Raw genomic sequence first — 15,208 nt, forward strand, 5'->3', positions numbered from 1 at the left:
CCGAGACTCACCTGTCAGCGCTGTGAGTTGTTAATGTGATGCGCGGTCCTCCTGCTGCCCCCACACCGGGCAGGGCTGCGCCCTCTGACAGGGGCACATAGCTGCAGTTAATCACCCCTGGACCCGTATGACGGGATAGGCCTGGGTCTGTGGCGTTTACGTGTTCCCCGTACCTCCTGCATTAATGGCCCCCGGGAAGCAGAAAAGCAGCGGAAGGGAACGGAGTCGTGTTTTGTTTTTTGTGTACTGCAAATCACAAATAAATTGTCATTTCCACGCGAAGTAGTGGTTTTGTGTGTGTTCAGCATGCAGCCTGCTGTATACTGACTCGTAGCATTCACTGCCTCATTCTGCTGCATTAGTCTTCACGCAGTAATAAGACCCCCTCATTAAATCCCTCTGGCTGTGAAGCATGCAGCGAATGCATGTTGGCCCTCGGCGTGTTAGAAGCAGTTGCTAGGGGTGCATAGACACCATACCCGATTAACGACGCGAACCTATGTGAACTGCCGTTTTAAACCGTTCTGGACTCCAGAATATGAGTATTTTCAAGTCAAAATGGCTTCACACCCGGGTGACACGAACGCTTAAGTAGAGATATGAACACTGGGTGTTTTGGAACCATGCCTCACTTTATCAAGATATTAGTGGCTGCTGGCCCATTCTGTTACAGAGAAAAACTACTATCAGCGAGTGGCGTGGACTTTCTTTAGGCAAAGATTAAATGCTGAATGCCGTATCTGAGGGAATATGTATTGTCTAATGTTTGGATGCCTCTCTCCAGCGCTCTACACCTCGTATACGTAGGCCGGTGTAAATATGTCAATTGAGACATTGGGGCATAAAGTTTGGATATTGACCTTATCGTTATAGCAACCAGTGGAATTGTCCAATCAGCAGGAGCGTTCCTTTGGATGCTGTGGCGGAATATCTTTATGCATGACAACATATGTTACTCTTTGGTGGAATGGACACAAAGTATAACTTCTAAAACTGAAGCTACTGCTAAAATGTAACAAGATGCATCCCTTTGTTCTAATAGTACGAGATATCATAAGCCTTTTAACAATAGAGAAATAGGTACTGATATTTGACCGCCGTAACATATGCCAGAGGTTTACTACAGGAGGGTCTCGGAGTACACCTGGGCTGCCCCATGTCCATCTAATCATTAAGATGAAATTCGGTATGGAGCTGTAGGTCTCTCTGTTGCCACATATTCTTATGCTAGTCTCCGATATCGTTCATATGAAGGATACACAAGAAGTTGCTCTCTAGTTATGACTGAAGACTAACTCTGTAATCAGCCTTCTATTTACCTTAGGGCTTCGTTCTGTCATGGAGGAAAGATGTTTCCAAAATCCCTATCCGGATTACAACCACCAGGCTTCACCGGCATTCAGTTCTACGGGACAGGTGAGATTTGCAGACATTATGGAGGTAGTTGTGTAAAAAAATAAAAAAGTTCTGCTCTAAAATTTAAAACGTGGTCTTATCTCATTAACAACAATTCAAATTGCCCCATTATGAGAAGAGGGGGTGATAGATATGTTGCTTTGGGATACAGAAGACACATTCATCTCTTTTTTTTGTCTGTGGAAGTACGAGGTATATATATCTCTGGTATTTGTGGGTCAATTGGAAACTGCGGTCACGTCCCTCTGGAATTTTAGGTTCCGTGGTTGGTTTGAAATGTTTGTCACTTACACCACACAGAATTCCTTATTGGGTTATGTAGATGTTTGGCCGCTGCATCATTGTATTGTCAGATGAGGTGGGACAGATACTTTTTATCTGTTTTCTGTGTATTTATAGCTGACCTCTGACTTTGTACACCTCCTAAATGGGAAGATTAAGGAGCTTCTTCAACACTTGGAAGTGGGACTGAAATCTGTAGATGCTGGAGACTGTACGGCTTATACTGGTTGGGCAGGTAAAATATCATTTGGAATCCAACTGTTTTTCTTAATAAGATTTTAAATATTTCCTTCAACCTTGTTTTGTATTTTGTAAAGGCACACTTCCAACGAGAACAGCAACTAATTATTTGAAATAGTTATGCCCCTCTTCACTACATGATTCTAAAAGTATCAATGAACAGAAGGCAAAGAATACTATAAAACAGTAGTCCTCGCTTCTGGTTCTTGATTTCTGAACACACATATCAGTTCAGGTCTAAAAATGCCAGGAGTGGTCTTTCATTTGCACAGGGGCTTTTGCCCACAAGTGCCACTAATGGAAGTGCTTGGCCAAACTGGCCACTTGCATAGTCTTCAGAAGTGGGAACCACTGAGCTACAGCATTGCTTGACAGACCTTTCTTTTTAGGAGTCATATAAAATGTATCAAGGAGGAGGTACTTTAACACCTTGAACATTATTGTTATCATGAAGGTGACTGAAATCTACATGTATTTTCTCACTCAGCAATGAATTTATATCCATTCATGTTTGGTTTTTGCTCATACATTTCAGGGATTGCCCTGTTATACCTGCGTCTCTCAGATGTGTATGGGGAGCCAACTCTCCTACAGAAAGCACAAGACTATGTCACCAGGAGTCTGCGCTGTCTGACCAGACGTGATGTCACTTTCCTTTGCGGGGATGCAGGGCCGTATGCCGTGGGGGCAGCTGTGTTTCAGAAGATGGGTTACACAAAGGAAGCAGAGGATTGTATCCGGAGGTAATACATCTAGAGATGCATAACCGCTTTGTTTCTACGGCTGCACAATGTAATGCTGTTATATAAATTACTAAATAATGATTGTTGTTTTTTTTGGTAAACAAATCATCACATCGGTTTACTGAAAAAGTAAACTGTAAAGTGACAGATGTATAAATTAAGCAAGTGTCGTGTTACTGATTTATACTTTAGGTGCTGTAAAAGATTTTAGAAATATGAAGTACAAATCGTTGGATAGGTCCTCTAGTCTTTACTAAAAAAAACATGAAGCTGATAAAAGAACGATGTAGATATCTCCATCTTGACCTTCTATTGTTAGGCTACTAAAAACAGAGACTACCTGTATAGATATACATCTATATACAGGCCCGGACTGGGACAAAAAATAGGCCCGGGCATTTAAGCCTGAGCAGCCCATATTTATTTATTTATTTATTGTTAAAGCCCACCCTTCATGTACCATCTTTGCATTTAATCATTCACACAAATCATTAACACATTCATTAATGCAGTCTCACAAATCATTCAAGCAATTCATCCACACATGAATTCATTAATTGTCATACGCATTCACACAATTCATCCACACATTTATTCATTTATTCTCATACGCATTCACACTACCCCCTCTCATCATCTTATCTGCCCCTTCTCACTATGTTCCCCCTTTTCACTATGTAACCCCCTTCCCCACTTCTCAATATGTACCGCCTCTATCTATCCCCTCTCCCCCTTTCTCACTACCTAACCCCCCTCTGCCCCTTCTCACTGCAGCCCCTTCCCTCACCCTATTTACCTTGTTGCCAGAGCAAGCAGCAACTGCGACCGCGCCTGTGGCAGGGCAGGACTGACTTAGGGGCTGATGGAGCTGCAGCTCCAGGCTCCTACCTTAACATAGGCCCAGTCAGGACCGGACTGACTGGGCCTATATGGCCGCATTAAGGCAGAGCCCCTTAAGCCCGCCGCAACTGCAACCGGGTCCGCCACTCTAAGGCAGAGCCGGCCTTAGGTGTTCTGGCGCCCTGTGCGGACTACTCCTCTGGTGCCCCCCCATCCCAAAAAAAGAAAGGAATAAAAACTTGTAACAAAACTCCCCTTTCTCACTATCTATCCCCCTGTATCTACCACCTCTGCCTCTTCTCACTGTTATCATTATATACTGAGGCAGACATTGACGGTGGTACAGCATAATACTTATCACTATATACTGAGGCAGAAATTGACGGTGGTACAGCATAACACCTACCACTATATACTGAGGCAGACAATGACGGTGGTACAGCATAACACCTATCACTATATACTGAGGCACACATTGACAGTGGTACAGCGTAATCCCTATCACTATACATTGAGCCAGACATTGACAATAGTGCAGCATAACCCCAATCACTATATACTACGCCAAACATTGTTGTGGTGTAGGCCTACCACTTCATTGTCTGGCTTAGTAGTAGGGATGCACCGAAACGAATTCTGGACTGAAACCGAAAATGCAGCATTTACCTGTCCGAAACCGAATATGACCTCCCCACACCATAAAAAAAACCCCTTTTATTTAAAGTAAGTAACACACCAAAATAGGACAAAACAATTAAAAAACAATATTATATGTATATATATATGATTGTTAACAGCAATCACATTCCTATCATGCCCAGGCATACCCAGATTCCAGGATGTACTCGCAGACTTGGCATGATAGGAGTATGATTGCCCTATCTACCCCTTCTCACTCCCTTCTGCCCCATCTACCCCTTCTCACTCCCTTCTCCCCTATCTACCCCCTTTCCCCCGTCTCACGCCCTTCTCCCTATCTACCCCCTAACTATCTACCCTCTCCCTCTTTGAAGTTCACTTACCTTTCAGGAGTCCTGCGGTGAGGGTGCAAGGCCTCTGCCTCCCAGCTCTGCCACTGTATGGAACAGTATAGAGTGATGGGAGTTATGATGTACTTTTAGAGCATAATTAGATCATGAAAAAGACATTGGAAATGGTACAGCATAACACCCATCACTCTCACACACTTACCAATCCACACCTATATACCAATCCACACCTATATACCAATCCACACGTATATACCAATCCACACGTATATACCAATCCACACGTATATACCAATCCACACCTATATACCAATCCACACGTATATACCAATCCACACGTATATACCAATCCACACGTATATACCAATCCACACGTATATACCAATCCACACGTATATACCAATCCACACGTATATACCAATCCACACGTATATACCAATCCACACGTATATACCAATCCACACATATATACCAATCCACACATATATACCAATCCACACATATATACTAATCCACTCTCACTGAATATTTTCCTACCTTTCCTCTTTTCTCCTTACAGCTCCTTTTCCTCCTCTTCGCTCCTCTTCTTCAGTTCTTCTGTCTTCTCTGTCTTCTTCCGGGTCAGAGGGCACGGACAGCGGTGGGCGCGGCTTCAGTGTTGTGCGCCGGGATCTAACAACAAACCCCGGCGCACAGCAGCTGTTGCCGCGCGGATCACAAGGGAGCGGTATCGGAGGTCTTTAGCAGACCTCCGGCTCCCTTGAGTGATTTTAAGCCGTGTTGAACCCGGCTTAAAATCACTCAAGGGAACCGGAGGTCTGTTAAAGACCTCCGATACCGCTCCCTTGCGAGCCTGCTCCTCCAGCGGCGGACATTACTGTCCGTCTCTGGAGGGGTGCCGGGTGCCGCAAGTTGGCACCCCCTGATGAGCGGCACCCGGCGCGGACCGCCCCCTAGAGTGTGACGCCCTGTGCGGTCGCACACCCCAAAGGCCGGTCCTGCTCTAAGGGGCCGGGAAGCCCCCACCAGGGCCGGCCTTAGGGGTTTGCGGCCGCACAGGGTTTAAATTAAAACATCGGGGGGTTTTTTCAACTTTATTTAACATCCTCCATGTTAAATAAAGTTAAAAAAAACTATATTTAACATGGAGGATGTTAAATAAAGTTAAAAAAACCCCGATGTTTTAATTTAAACCCTGTGCGGCCGCAGACCCGTAAGGCCGGCCTTGGTGGGGACTTCCCGGCCCCTTAGAGTGGCGGACCCGGTCGCAGTTGCGGCGGGCTTAAGGGGCAGGTGCCCCTTATGCCCTGCGTTAATGGGGCCGTAGGTAGGGTAGGGGCCTGGAGCTGCAGCTCCATCAGCCCCTAAGTCAATTCGGCCCTGCCGTGGCCCGGCCCGATGGCCAGTCCGGGCCTGTCTATATAATACAAATCAGTTTTGCATATTCAACAAATTCAACAGATAATATTTGCCACTGTCTTTCCTCATTACAACCATAGCCATTTTTCATCCTGGAATGGCCATTGGGCACCCCTGGCAAATGCCCACTGAGGGCCACTGCCCTTTGCGCCTCCCACTTAGCGCTCGTGCGGCCAATCCAGAGCTTTTTTGTATACCCATACGGTACAAGATTTTGTGGTTTGTGTATCAGTAGGTGGTAGCACGTGTTATTTATTGGCCACTGGCCTTAAAGTGCCAGGACTGATTGTCATCTTCAGTCTGTTCTTTTCCTTGTGAGTGCTTCTCTGGAATGCTTTACACCATTGATGCATTATTTAGCAGACAAAAAGAAATTCTACTGGAGGAATGATTCTGCACTTAGTTGTTGGGGGGTTGTTGATGAAAGAACAGAATGAAATCAAAACAGTGCTTGAAACCATCCTGTTTTCTTGATAGGTGGAGATACAGTACCATATGTCTGGTATATTGTCTGTTCTAAGTATATTAATTTTTAGTGCAATCTCTCCGTAGGTGTGCAGAGGCCTTTATCAGCAACCATCACTCCTGTGTTCCAATAGCACATCATGTTACATTAAATTTTAGTTTAAAAGGCTAACTGATCATTAAAGCCCATTTATAATTATGTCAGCACAGGTACAAGTCTCCTTGTTTTGTATGAAAATAGCTTTGTGACAGGTATTGTGTATATATATATATACAAATAGTAGAGTTCATTAAAACTGTCCTTGCATATTTCATCACATCTGATATTTGGCCTTTCCAAATATTTAAATAGAGTTCCCAACCTTTCGCATAAACAACATATGAAAGTTAAACTTCAACAGATATTTTTAGGAACTAATTAGTTAAGTAATAATATTCGCATATACATTCCTGAAATAACCATCAACATTATTGTTCTCAAATTGAGTGTCAACTGTAGAAGAAATTCTCATGCACTGCTATCTTCTCTGATGGATAGTTATACCTTACGCAGGCTGCTTTATCATGACTTCTTCTTTTTACAGTCTTCTCCAAATGCATGCCTCAGTGGTAAGGGTGGACTCCAGACTCCCAGATGAGCTCCTGTATGGACGTATGGGGTACCTATATGCCCTGCTTTTTATCAACAAACAATATGGAATGGAGAAGATACCTTCCAGTTACATCCAACAGGTTGGATACACTCAGGAAATGTCAGTTTTGCTTGTTTTTTTGGGGGGGAAATTATGTCACCTTGTCATAATTTGTTCCCTTTTAGTAATATTTTCCTTATTCTTACACCCCATGTCCTTTTATAGTAAATATTGATTACTCACAGAGATAGGCAGCAAAAGACTTTGACAGACATTTCACCAAATGACCCGTAAGCACCATTGACTTCCGCAAACCTGAGACACTTTTCTGTCTGTTCACTAAAGGGAGAGTTGCCAGGAGAGTTTTCAAGTAAGCGTCTGCTGCATGAAGAACTTGGCTGGCCCTGTATAATGCATAGTTAGTATCTTCACCCACTGAACTATATTTCACAAGGCCAGCTCAGCTCTTTTTGTTGAAGTGAAAGTGTTGGTACTGCAACTCTCCTTCCAAATCTATAATAGAGAGATCTTTTCCTATCCCTAGCGGTAGTGTAGTCTAAAAGACCAGGTTTTGTTTTCTAAAGAAAAAAAGGCTATTTAATTATGTATATAGGTTCGTGGCTCACATTCAGAGCATAAAGGGAGTCTCAGGAACCTCATAATCCAAGAGTTTGTTCTCTTGTCAGGTATGTAATACAGTACTGGACTCAGGGGAACGGCTGTCGGTGCACAGAAACTTCACTGCTCAGAGTCCACTGATGTATGAGTGGTACAGAGAATATTATGTGGGTCCTGCCCATGGCCTGGCCGGAATATACTACTATCTAATGCAGGTAAGCAGTAACCTCTAAAATATAAGGCAAATATTGAAGCTACAGTTGACTATCCTGTTTTACATTACCTATTCTAATAAGCATTACAAATTAATGTGAATTTGTTTTTTCTTAGTTTTTCTAGGGTCTTGTCCCATAGCCACATCAAAAGACACCTTCTCATGAACCAATAAATAAGCACACCACCCTCATACCTTGTGTAGTAACAAGACAGACACGAAAAGGCAGATCCAAAAAGTTTAATAATTATAGGGAGGGAAATAAACGGCTAAGGATGTAGTGAGGTATCTGTGGATTGGTTCTCTCAGAGAGCTGCTTGCAGTATGCCGAGAGCTGCATCTGCCGAGGCCGCAATGTCTGGCTTGTAGTGTCTAGAAAATGCATGCACGCTGGCCCATGTTGCTGTTTTACAGATCAGGTCTACGGAAATGTTTGCTTTTTCTGCACAGGTTGTTTCCTTAGCTCTTGTTGAATGTGCTATTAGAAGCTCTGGGGGGTTTCTTATGAGTATTCTCATATGCCAGTCATATAGTTGACTTAATCTATCTGGAAAGAGTAGGGTTGGATGCTTTTTCAACCTTCTTTGTACCCAGATAATTGATGAAGAGGTGTTCTGACCTCTCATATTACGACCCAATTCCCCCTTCTAAATATGGGAGAGATCATTATGTTTTACAATGTAGTGACAAACTCATGACTAAGCATGCAAGTGTGAAACATGTCAAGCAATTGTTCTTGTTAGGCCTGAAATAAGAAGACATAGAGATCCCAGGTAGCATCTGAATTCATTTTTCTCTTGGTGTCTTATTCTTGATCGCCTCCTCAAGTAGATCAACCCAGATCTCTGGCAACAGTAGCTGCTGTAAGAAGCTCCTTGTATTAAAAGGTTAAGCCAAATAAGCTCGTATCATGCAGCTGTCTGTCAATGGACATACATAGTATATGCAGACAACAAATAAATATCTAGACCTGGAACTGCAGCAATAGGACCCAGCAGTTATAGTCTAGGAACGCCACCAAACTGATGTAATTTCACCCCCCCGTGTCTTACATTCCAGCGCGGATAACGGACATCTGGTCCCAAACTGACACCCATCCTCCTAAGAGGCTACCGGACAAGACCCTAGATTTGGCTGCCGCATAGGTTTTTTTTTTGTGATATGTCTGTTCTTTTATCTGTAAAATCTGAAACGATTTCCACCTCTCCCAGACCTTCAGAGTGTGATTATCATTAGGTCATTGTCTGACAAGTGTTGGAATGTCATTCACTGCGTTCATAGAGAGAACAATGCTCTACTGTTGAGGATTAAACACAGTTGATACGCAGGCTAGGGTGGATGACATAGTTTGCAGACAATGTTCCATCTAATTTTTGTTGTTGGCGTGCGCAGAAAATTTCTCTTGTGCAAAAATTTTCACGGAGCAAAAATTGTGTGCGCAAAATATCCGCGCCGCATAAAGTTTCCAAAAAATGATTTCTTTCTTTTTTGTGGAAAAACTGTTGTGCGCACAATTTTTGTGCGCTCTCTTAAAAAGCTATGTGCGCGCGCACAAGCTTAGAGAGAACACTGTTTGCAGACCTAATATATTTCTGTTGCCCTCAGCCTGAATGTGGTGTCAGCAGCGAGAAGCTTCAAAGCCTTATCCGTCCCAGTGTAAATTATTTCAGCCACCTCAAGTTTTCATCTGGCAACTACCCAGCCTGCGTTGGGGACCATAGGGATCTACTGGTACACTGGTGTCATGGCGCTCCAGGGGTTATTTATATGCTAATACAGGCTTTTAAGGTATGGTTTAAATCATTCTTGACAGGAAACATTTTAAAGATTGGCTCCTCCTCCTTTTATGATGAAGTTTGGGAACATGCTTCTTTTGTGGTTTTTAATACAACCAGGTTGGCCCCAAAAATGATTGCCTGCCACCTAATTATAACAACATTTTGTCAACCTCAAAAAGGTGACGTACTACATGAGGACAGCGTGTAGCAATTTAATTGTGATTAGAAGGATATTCTAAAAGGGCAATAATACCTCATGGTGTTTTTTTAACAATATACTTTCATTGACTGCCCTGTGAAGTTCATTGTCATAGTGGCTTTCTGTGCTCTGTGTAAAATTTGTTTCATTTCCTCCTTGTATTAACCCCTTGATGACAATTGACATGCCAGGCACTGAAAACCAACCCCAGGACAACCTGTGGTCGCTCTGGAGAGCAGCCACAAGCACCATAGCAAGAGACATGTTGCCTCTCGCAAGACGGCCCACTACAACATAAACAAGATCCCCAGAGGGTCCGCCCAGACCCTCCCAAGAACTCTGAGCTTCCCCTACAGGTTAAATACAGACACTGCATTCAACCATGCAAGTCAATGGTTGGGGTGTTGTTTGGCAGAAACATATAGCAGAAGCCATATATTCAAGCCTACAGTACAATGTGTGTTGAGAAAAAACACAAAAAATACTACCACAAGGTTTCACAAAGGCTGGTAGTAGAATTAGTGCATTGAAAGAGTTGTCTACTTTTAATCATATAAGGTACAGTGGGGCAAAATAGTATTTAGTCAGCCACCAATTGTGCAAGTTCTCCCACTTACAAAGATGAGAAGCCTGTAATTTTCACCATAGGTACACTTCAACTATGAGAGACAGAATGAGACAACAAAGTCCATAAATCACATTGTCTGATTTTTAAAGAATTTATTTGTTATATACCCTTTGTTGGCAATGACAGAGGTCAAATGTTTTCACAAGGCTTTCACACACTGTTGCTGGTATTTTGGACGATTCCTCCATGCAGATCTCCTCTAGAGCAGTGATGTTTTGGGGCTGTCGCTGGGCAACACGGACTTTCAACTCCCTCCAAAGGTTTTCTATGGGGTTGAGATCTGGCGACCTTGAAATGCTTCTTGAGATCCAGGACCTTGAAATGCTTCTTACGAAGCCACTCCTTCGCTGCCCGGGCGGTGTGTTTGGGATCATTGTCATGCTGAAAGACCCAGCCACGTTTCATTTTCAATGCCCTTGCTGATGGAAGGAGGTTTTCACTCAAAATCTCACGATACATGGCCCCGTTCATTCTTTCCTTTACACGGATCAGTCGTCCTGGTCCCTTTGCAGAAAAACAGCCCCAAAGCATGATGTTTCCACCCCCATGCTTCACCGTAGGTGTGGTGTTCTTTGGAGTACCTTGGTTTCATCTGACCATATGACATTCGCCCAATCCTCTTCTGGATCATCCAAATGCTCTCTAGCAAACTTCAGATGGGCCCGGACATGTACTGGCTTAAGCAGGGGGACACGTCTGGCACTGCATGATTTGAGTCCCTGGCGGCGTAGTGTGTTACTGATGGTAGCCTTTGTTACTTTGGCCCCAACTCTCTGCAGGTCATTCACTAGGTCCCCCCGTGTGGTTCTGGGATTTTTGCTCACCGTTCTTGTGATCATTTTGACACCACGGGGTGAGATCTTGCATGGAGCCCCACTAAATGAGTTTTTCCTGAAGACTACACCTAAACAGCAACGCTACAAAAATGTTAAAACAACTGTTGTCATGAAGGGTACAAGAAACCATCTCTGTCCTTAAGGGGTTAAATAACTGTTATTTGTTTATTGATACTTTTCACTGACTTTCCTTTGTAGGTCTTTCGGGAGGATAAGTACCTAGCAGATGCCTTGCACTGTGCCGAGGTATCTTGGCACCGTGGGTTACTGAAGAAAGGATATGGGCTTTGCCATGGCACAGCGGGAAATGCCTACAGCTTCCTAGCACTTTACAACTTAACCCGTGATGTCAAATACTTGTACAGAGCATGCAAGGTATGTGCATAGGAGCTAAACACTAAAAAAACGCAAAAAAGCCACCACGTCAACCTCTTGTGCTGTAACAAGCATAGTGCCCACAGTGAAACGCTAATGTGTCCCCCCACGTTCCAGCCACAGACAGCCTGTACCTTTTACAAGATTTAAAGAAGAAAAAAATGAAGGACTTCTGTCAACAGTTTATAGTTCATTCGATCCAATATTTCAATGATCCAGTTGAATTTTGGTTCCGACATATACATTATACGTAACATGACATATTGAGTCCAAACATAATCCTTAAGAAAAATAAAATAAAAATTGATTTTGTTACTTACAAAACGGTCTCGCATAATGGTGAATATGGGATTGTTGTAACCCCAAATGATTGTCTGAATTTATAATTTTTGGAACAAAATTAGTGCATTTCTTCAGAAATTGTCTCTAGCCACATATATGATATGCTTTATAGTCAAAAGCTAAGTATGGTCTTATGCATTTTAACATATAGACAATAATAGCTGTGTATCGCTTCATACATGGCTTACCTTCAGCTCATACCTTAAAATGCCTGAATTGTACCCGACCTTGTTTTTGGGACAATGACAAATAATATTTACGTTCCTGTGTGTAATATTTGCACGTTACTAGTTTTGTAATGTGTCCCTGCTCTGAGTTCACCTGTCTTGTTCTTTAGTTTGCAGAATGGTGTATGGATTATGGTGAGCATGGCTGCAGGACCCCAGACACTCCATTCTCCTTGTTTGAAGGTACAATCAGATTGTATGTCAGTTCACTCTTGATATATTTGCATATGTTCTGTTTAAAGCATACCTGACATTAGAAAAAGCCACTCTTTTAAACAAATATATAAATAAAGAGTTACTTTAGCTTTAGTCTCCATGCTGTGAGCGACTGATGAAATGAAATAGGGTAAATATATATTTAGATGCAACAGCTTCAATAATGACTGCAAAGTGGACTGCGTCAGATGTGGTCTTTTGGAGACAGAAACCTGTGTATTGTTCCAAGATATTTTTGTGCCTTTTATAACCCCTTTGCATTCATAATGCACACTGCAGGGTTTTGTCATGTGATCACCGTGATTAGCCAATCTCAGGGCTCTCAATCTTCAGCCTGCCTATAACCCTGTCTTTTTTTTTTATTTTTATTTTTTTATTTTTTTTTTTTTATTGTGGGTATGAAGGAGCTGATAAATGTGGTGGGTAAAGTGAGATTAGATCTAGGGTACCATTTATTATTAGAAAAAATGTTTTGTTTTGTTTATTCTCCATTTAGGAATATATTTTTCAACTATATAGATGGAAAAACATAAGGGTCAAATAAAGCTAAAAACCCTTTCCATCCCCTTAAAAATATATTATTCATATAGGTGTAATAAATAATTAAATGGTTGCACAAACACAGATGAAATGGACAAATTTGTTTGGTTGAAATGCGTGCTTATTCCCAGTGTGAAGGGGTTAAAGTGTATATAATTCTGCTTACACGTACTTACATTTCTTACCTATGCTCTTGAGCAGGGGGTGTCTAAAGGTAACATTTTAGCTCCCATAACGCTCAGCCAGCCATAGACACTCGTTTGATTCATGTTCCTCTTGAAGGTCACTGCAATTGTTAGTGATGTTGATTCCTCTCAGTCAAAGATATAAAAGTACATAAGGGTCTAAATGACCAAATATTTTCTCATACCTCCAGCTTCAGGTGGTGGCATTATCACCGCAGTTCCAATACGATGATAATAAGAACGATCATCTCCTTCTTGAAAACAATTAGTAGAGACATTTTTATCACAAATGTCCCAAGCTTTATAAACTGCAGAAATCAAGTGTCTATTAACATGGTGTCTACGGCAGAGACTATTAATCTTCGTTTTTCACACCCAGCATTGCTATTGGTTATTTCATTACCTTCTCCGTCCAGGGTAACAGCTTGATGGATTTGATGGTAGCGTTGCCCTTTACTTTATACTCTTGACAAATATCACTTCCAATTTTGCTCACTTATCGGCAGATAGCAGCTGTGTAAAAGTCTCTTCTCATCCAACTTGCATTCATTTACAAATGTTCTTCTATACACCTAGTGTTTTAAGCACAGGTCACATCATAGATCAGCTGTGACATTTTAATAAATCACAGCCCCGACATGTTTGATCAGTATACAAGCAGAGCTCTGCCTTTATCTAGATATTGATAAAAAAGAAAAACAATCCAGTTCTAAGTGTATTCTTGTGTGGCTGGGTAGAAGTTTCCAGGTCTCTACGTAACTTAATTATACGTCTATCTGTGCCAAGGTTGTTGTGCATCTGTTCCCACAGTCCTCAGATCTACCATAGTGATATAAAATCGTATTGTTTTCTTTTTTTCTTCCAATAGGTATGGCTGGGACTATTTATTTCCTTGCAGATCTACTAGAACCGGCAAAAGCCAAGTTCCCTGCTTTTGAGATCTGAAAACATTCATCCGCTGATGTATGCCTGTTCCGTAACTTTTAACTTCTTGGGACAATGCTTGATATAGGAGTAAGCTAAGCATTATTTAACTGTGCTCAGTATCATGCGTCTTGGTATTAGCTATTGTAAATTGGCCTTTGTTCAGAGTAACCTTTTCCCTGTTTGAATGCCATCTTATCAGACATATATATAACATAAAGCACCTGACTGAGGATAGCTGTAAGTAAAAGTCATTGTGCTGCGTGATTATATGACACTAGTTGAAATTAAATCAGAGTTTTATTTTACCCAATTAAGGGTGCAGTTCCACCTTCCCTGCTCACTTTAACACTTTTGTAAAGAAACGTAACATTAGAAACATCCGTCGCGGTAATTCTGAATTCTCAGCACCATTCTAGGAATAATTACTTAATTAAGTTCAATTTTGAGTCATTCAGAATTTTTTGGTGAACACTTAATTGTCACCCGGTAATGAAAGATTGTTGACATAAACACATAAAGCCTTTAAAAATTGATAATGTTACAGATCTAAGAAGGTTTAATATTTTAAATGAATGTTTGGATGTTGTGTTCTCCTTCCTTTTCCACGTTGTACCCTTAGTAATAATTTATTGTCTCCCAGATTCAAACTTTTCTTAAATAAGTGTTTGTCTTTAAATGTCATTTACTTCTGAATTTAAACCAGTATTAAAGTGCAGTTTTGGGGTATTTCTTAGAGGTAGATATTGTGACTAACCAGCATTCTGTAGTAGAAGCTTGCATGGATCGCTTATGTAGTAAGAAGCGTGTACCGCTTACAGCTTTTCGTAATACCCAACTACTCATTTTCATTGCCAGTGACATTTGCTTTGAAAAATATGTTGGAGATGTATCGGATCAAAGAGCTTTTGTTAAATTTGGGAGATTACGTGGAAAGGAGGTTTGTATTTCCATGTGACGCATGTTCAATAAATATCTATACCATCTGGATCTGGCATCCTTATTAGAGATTTAAACAATGTAAATTAAAAAATGTAAATAGTGCCATTAAAATGGACAGTTTACAAACAGACATGCAATAAGATAAAGATATGTCTCTT

General features: G+C 41.6%; 1 protein-coding gene across 1 annotated transcript; it reads left to right on the forward strand.

The window, feature by feature from the left end:
* The first annotated feature begins 1,338 nt into the window (after window positions 1-1,338).
* LOC149282408 (glutathione S-transferase LANCL1-like) lies at window positions 1,339-14,129 on the forward strand. The gene is made up of 9 exons (XM_089498257.1): window positions 1,339-1,416; window positions 1,816-1,933; window positions 2,474-2,681; window positions 6,979-7,126; window positions 7,713-7,859; window positions 9,464-9,646; window positions 11,498-11,674; window positions 12,354-12,426; window positions 14,053-14,129. Exons 1-9 carry the CDS (start codon window positions 1,339-1,341, stop codon window positions 14,127-14,129), a joined length of 1,209 nt encoding a protein of 402 aa, XP_089354383.1.
* Window positions 14,130-15,208: the final 1,079 nt, after the last annotated feature.

Source organism: Sceloporus occidentalis, unplaced genomic scaffold (assembly GCF_023333645.1).
Source record: "Sceloporus occidentalis isolate IW3139 unplaced genomic scaffold, rSceOcc1.0.p SCAF_117, whole genome shotgun sequence".
NCBI lineage: Eukaryota > Metazoa > Chordata > Lepidosauria > Squamata > Phrynosomatidae > Sceloporus > Sceloporus occidentalis.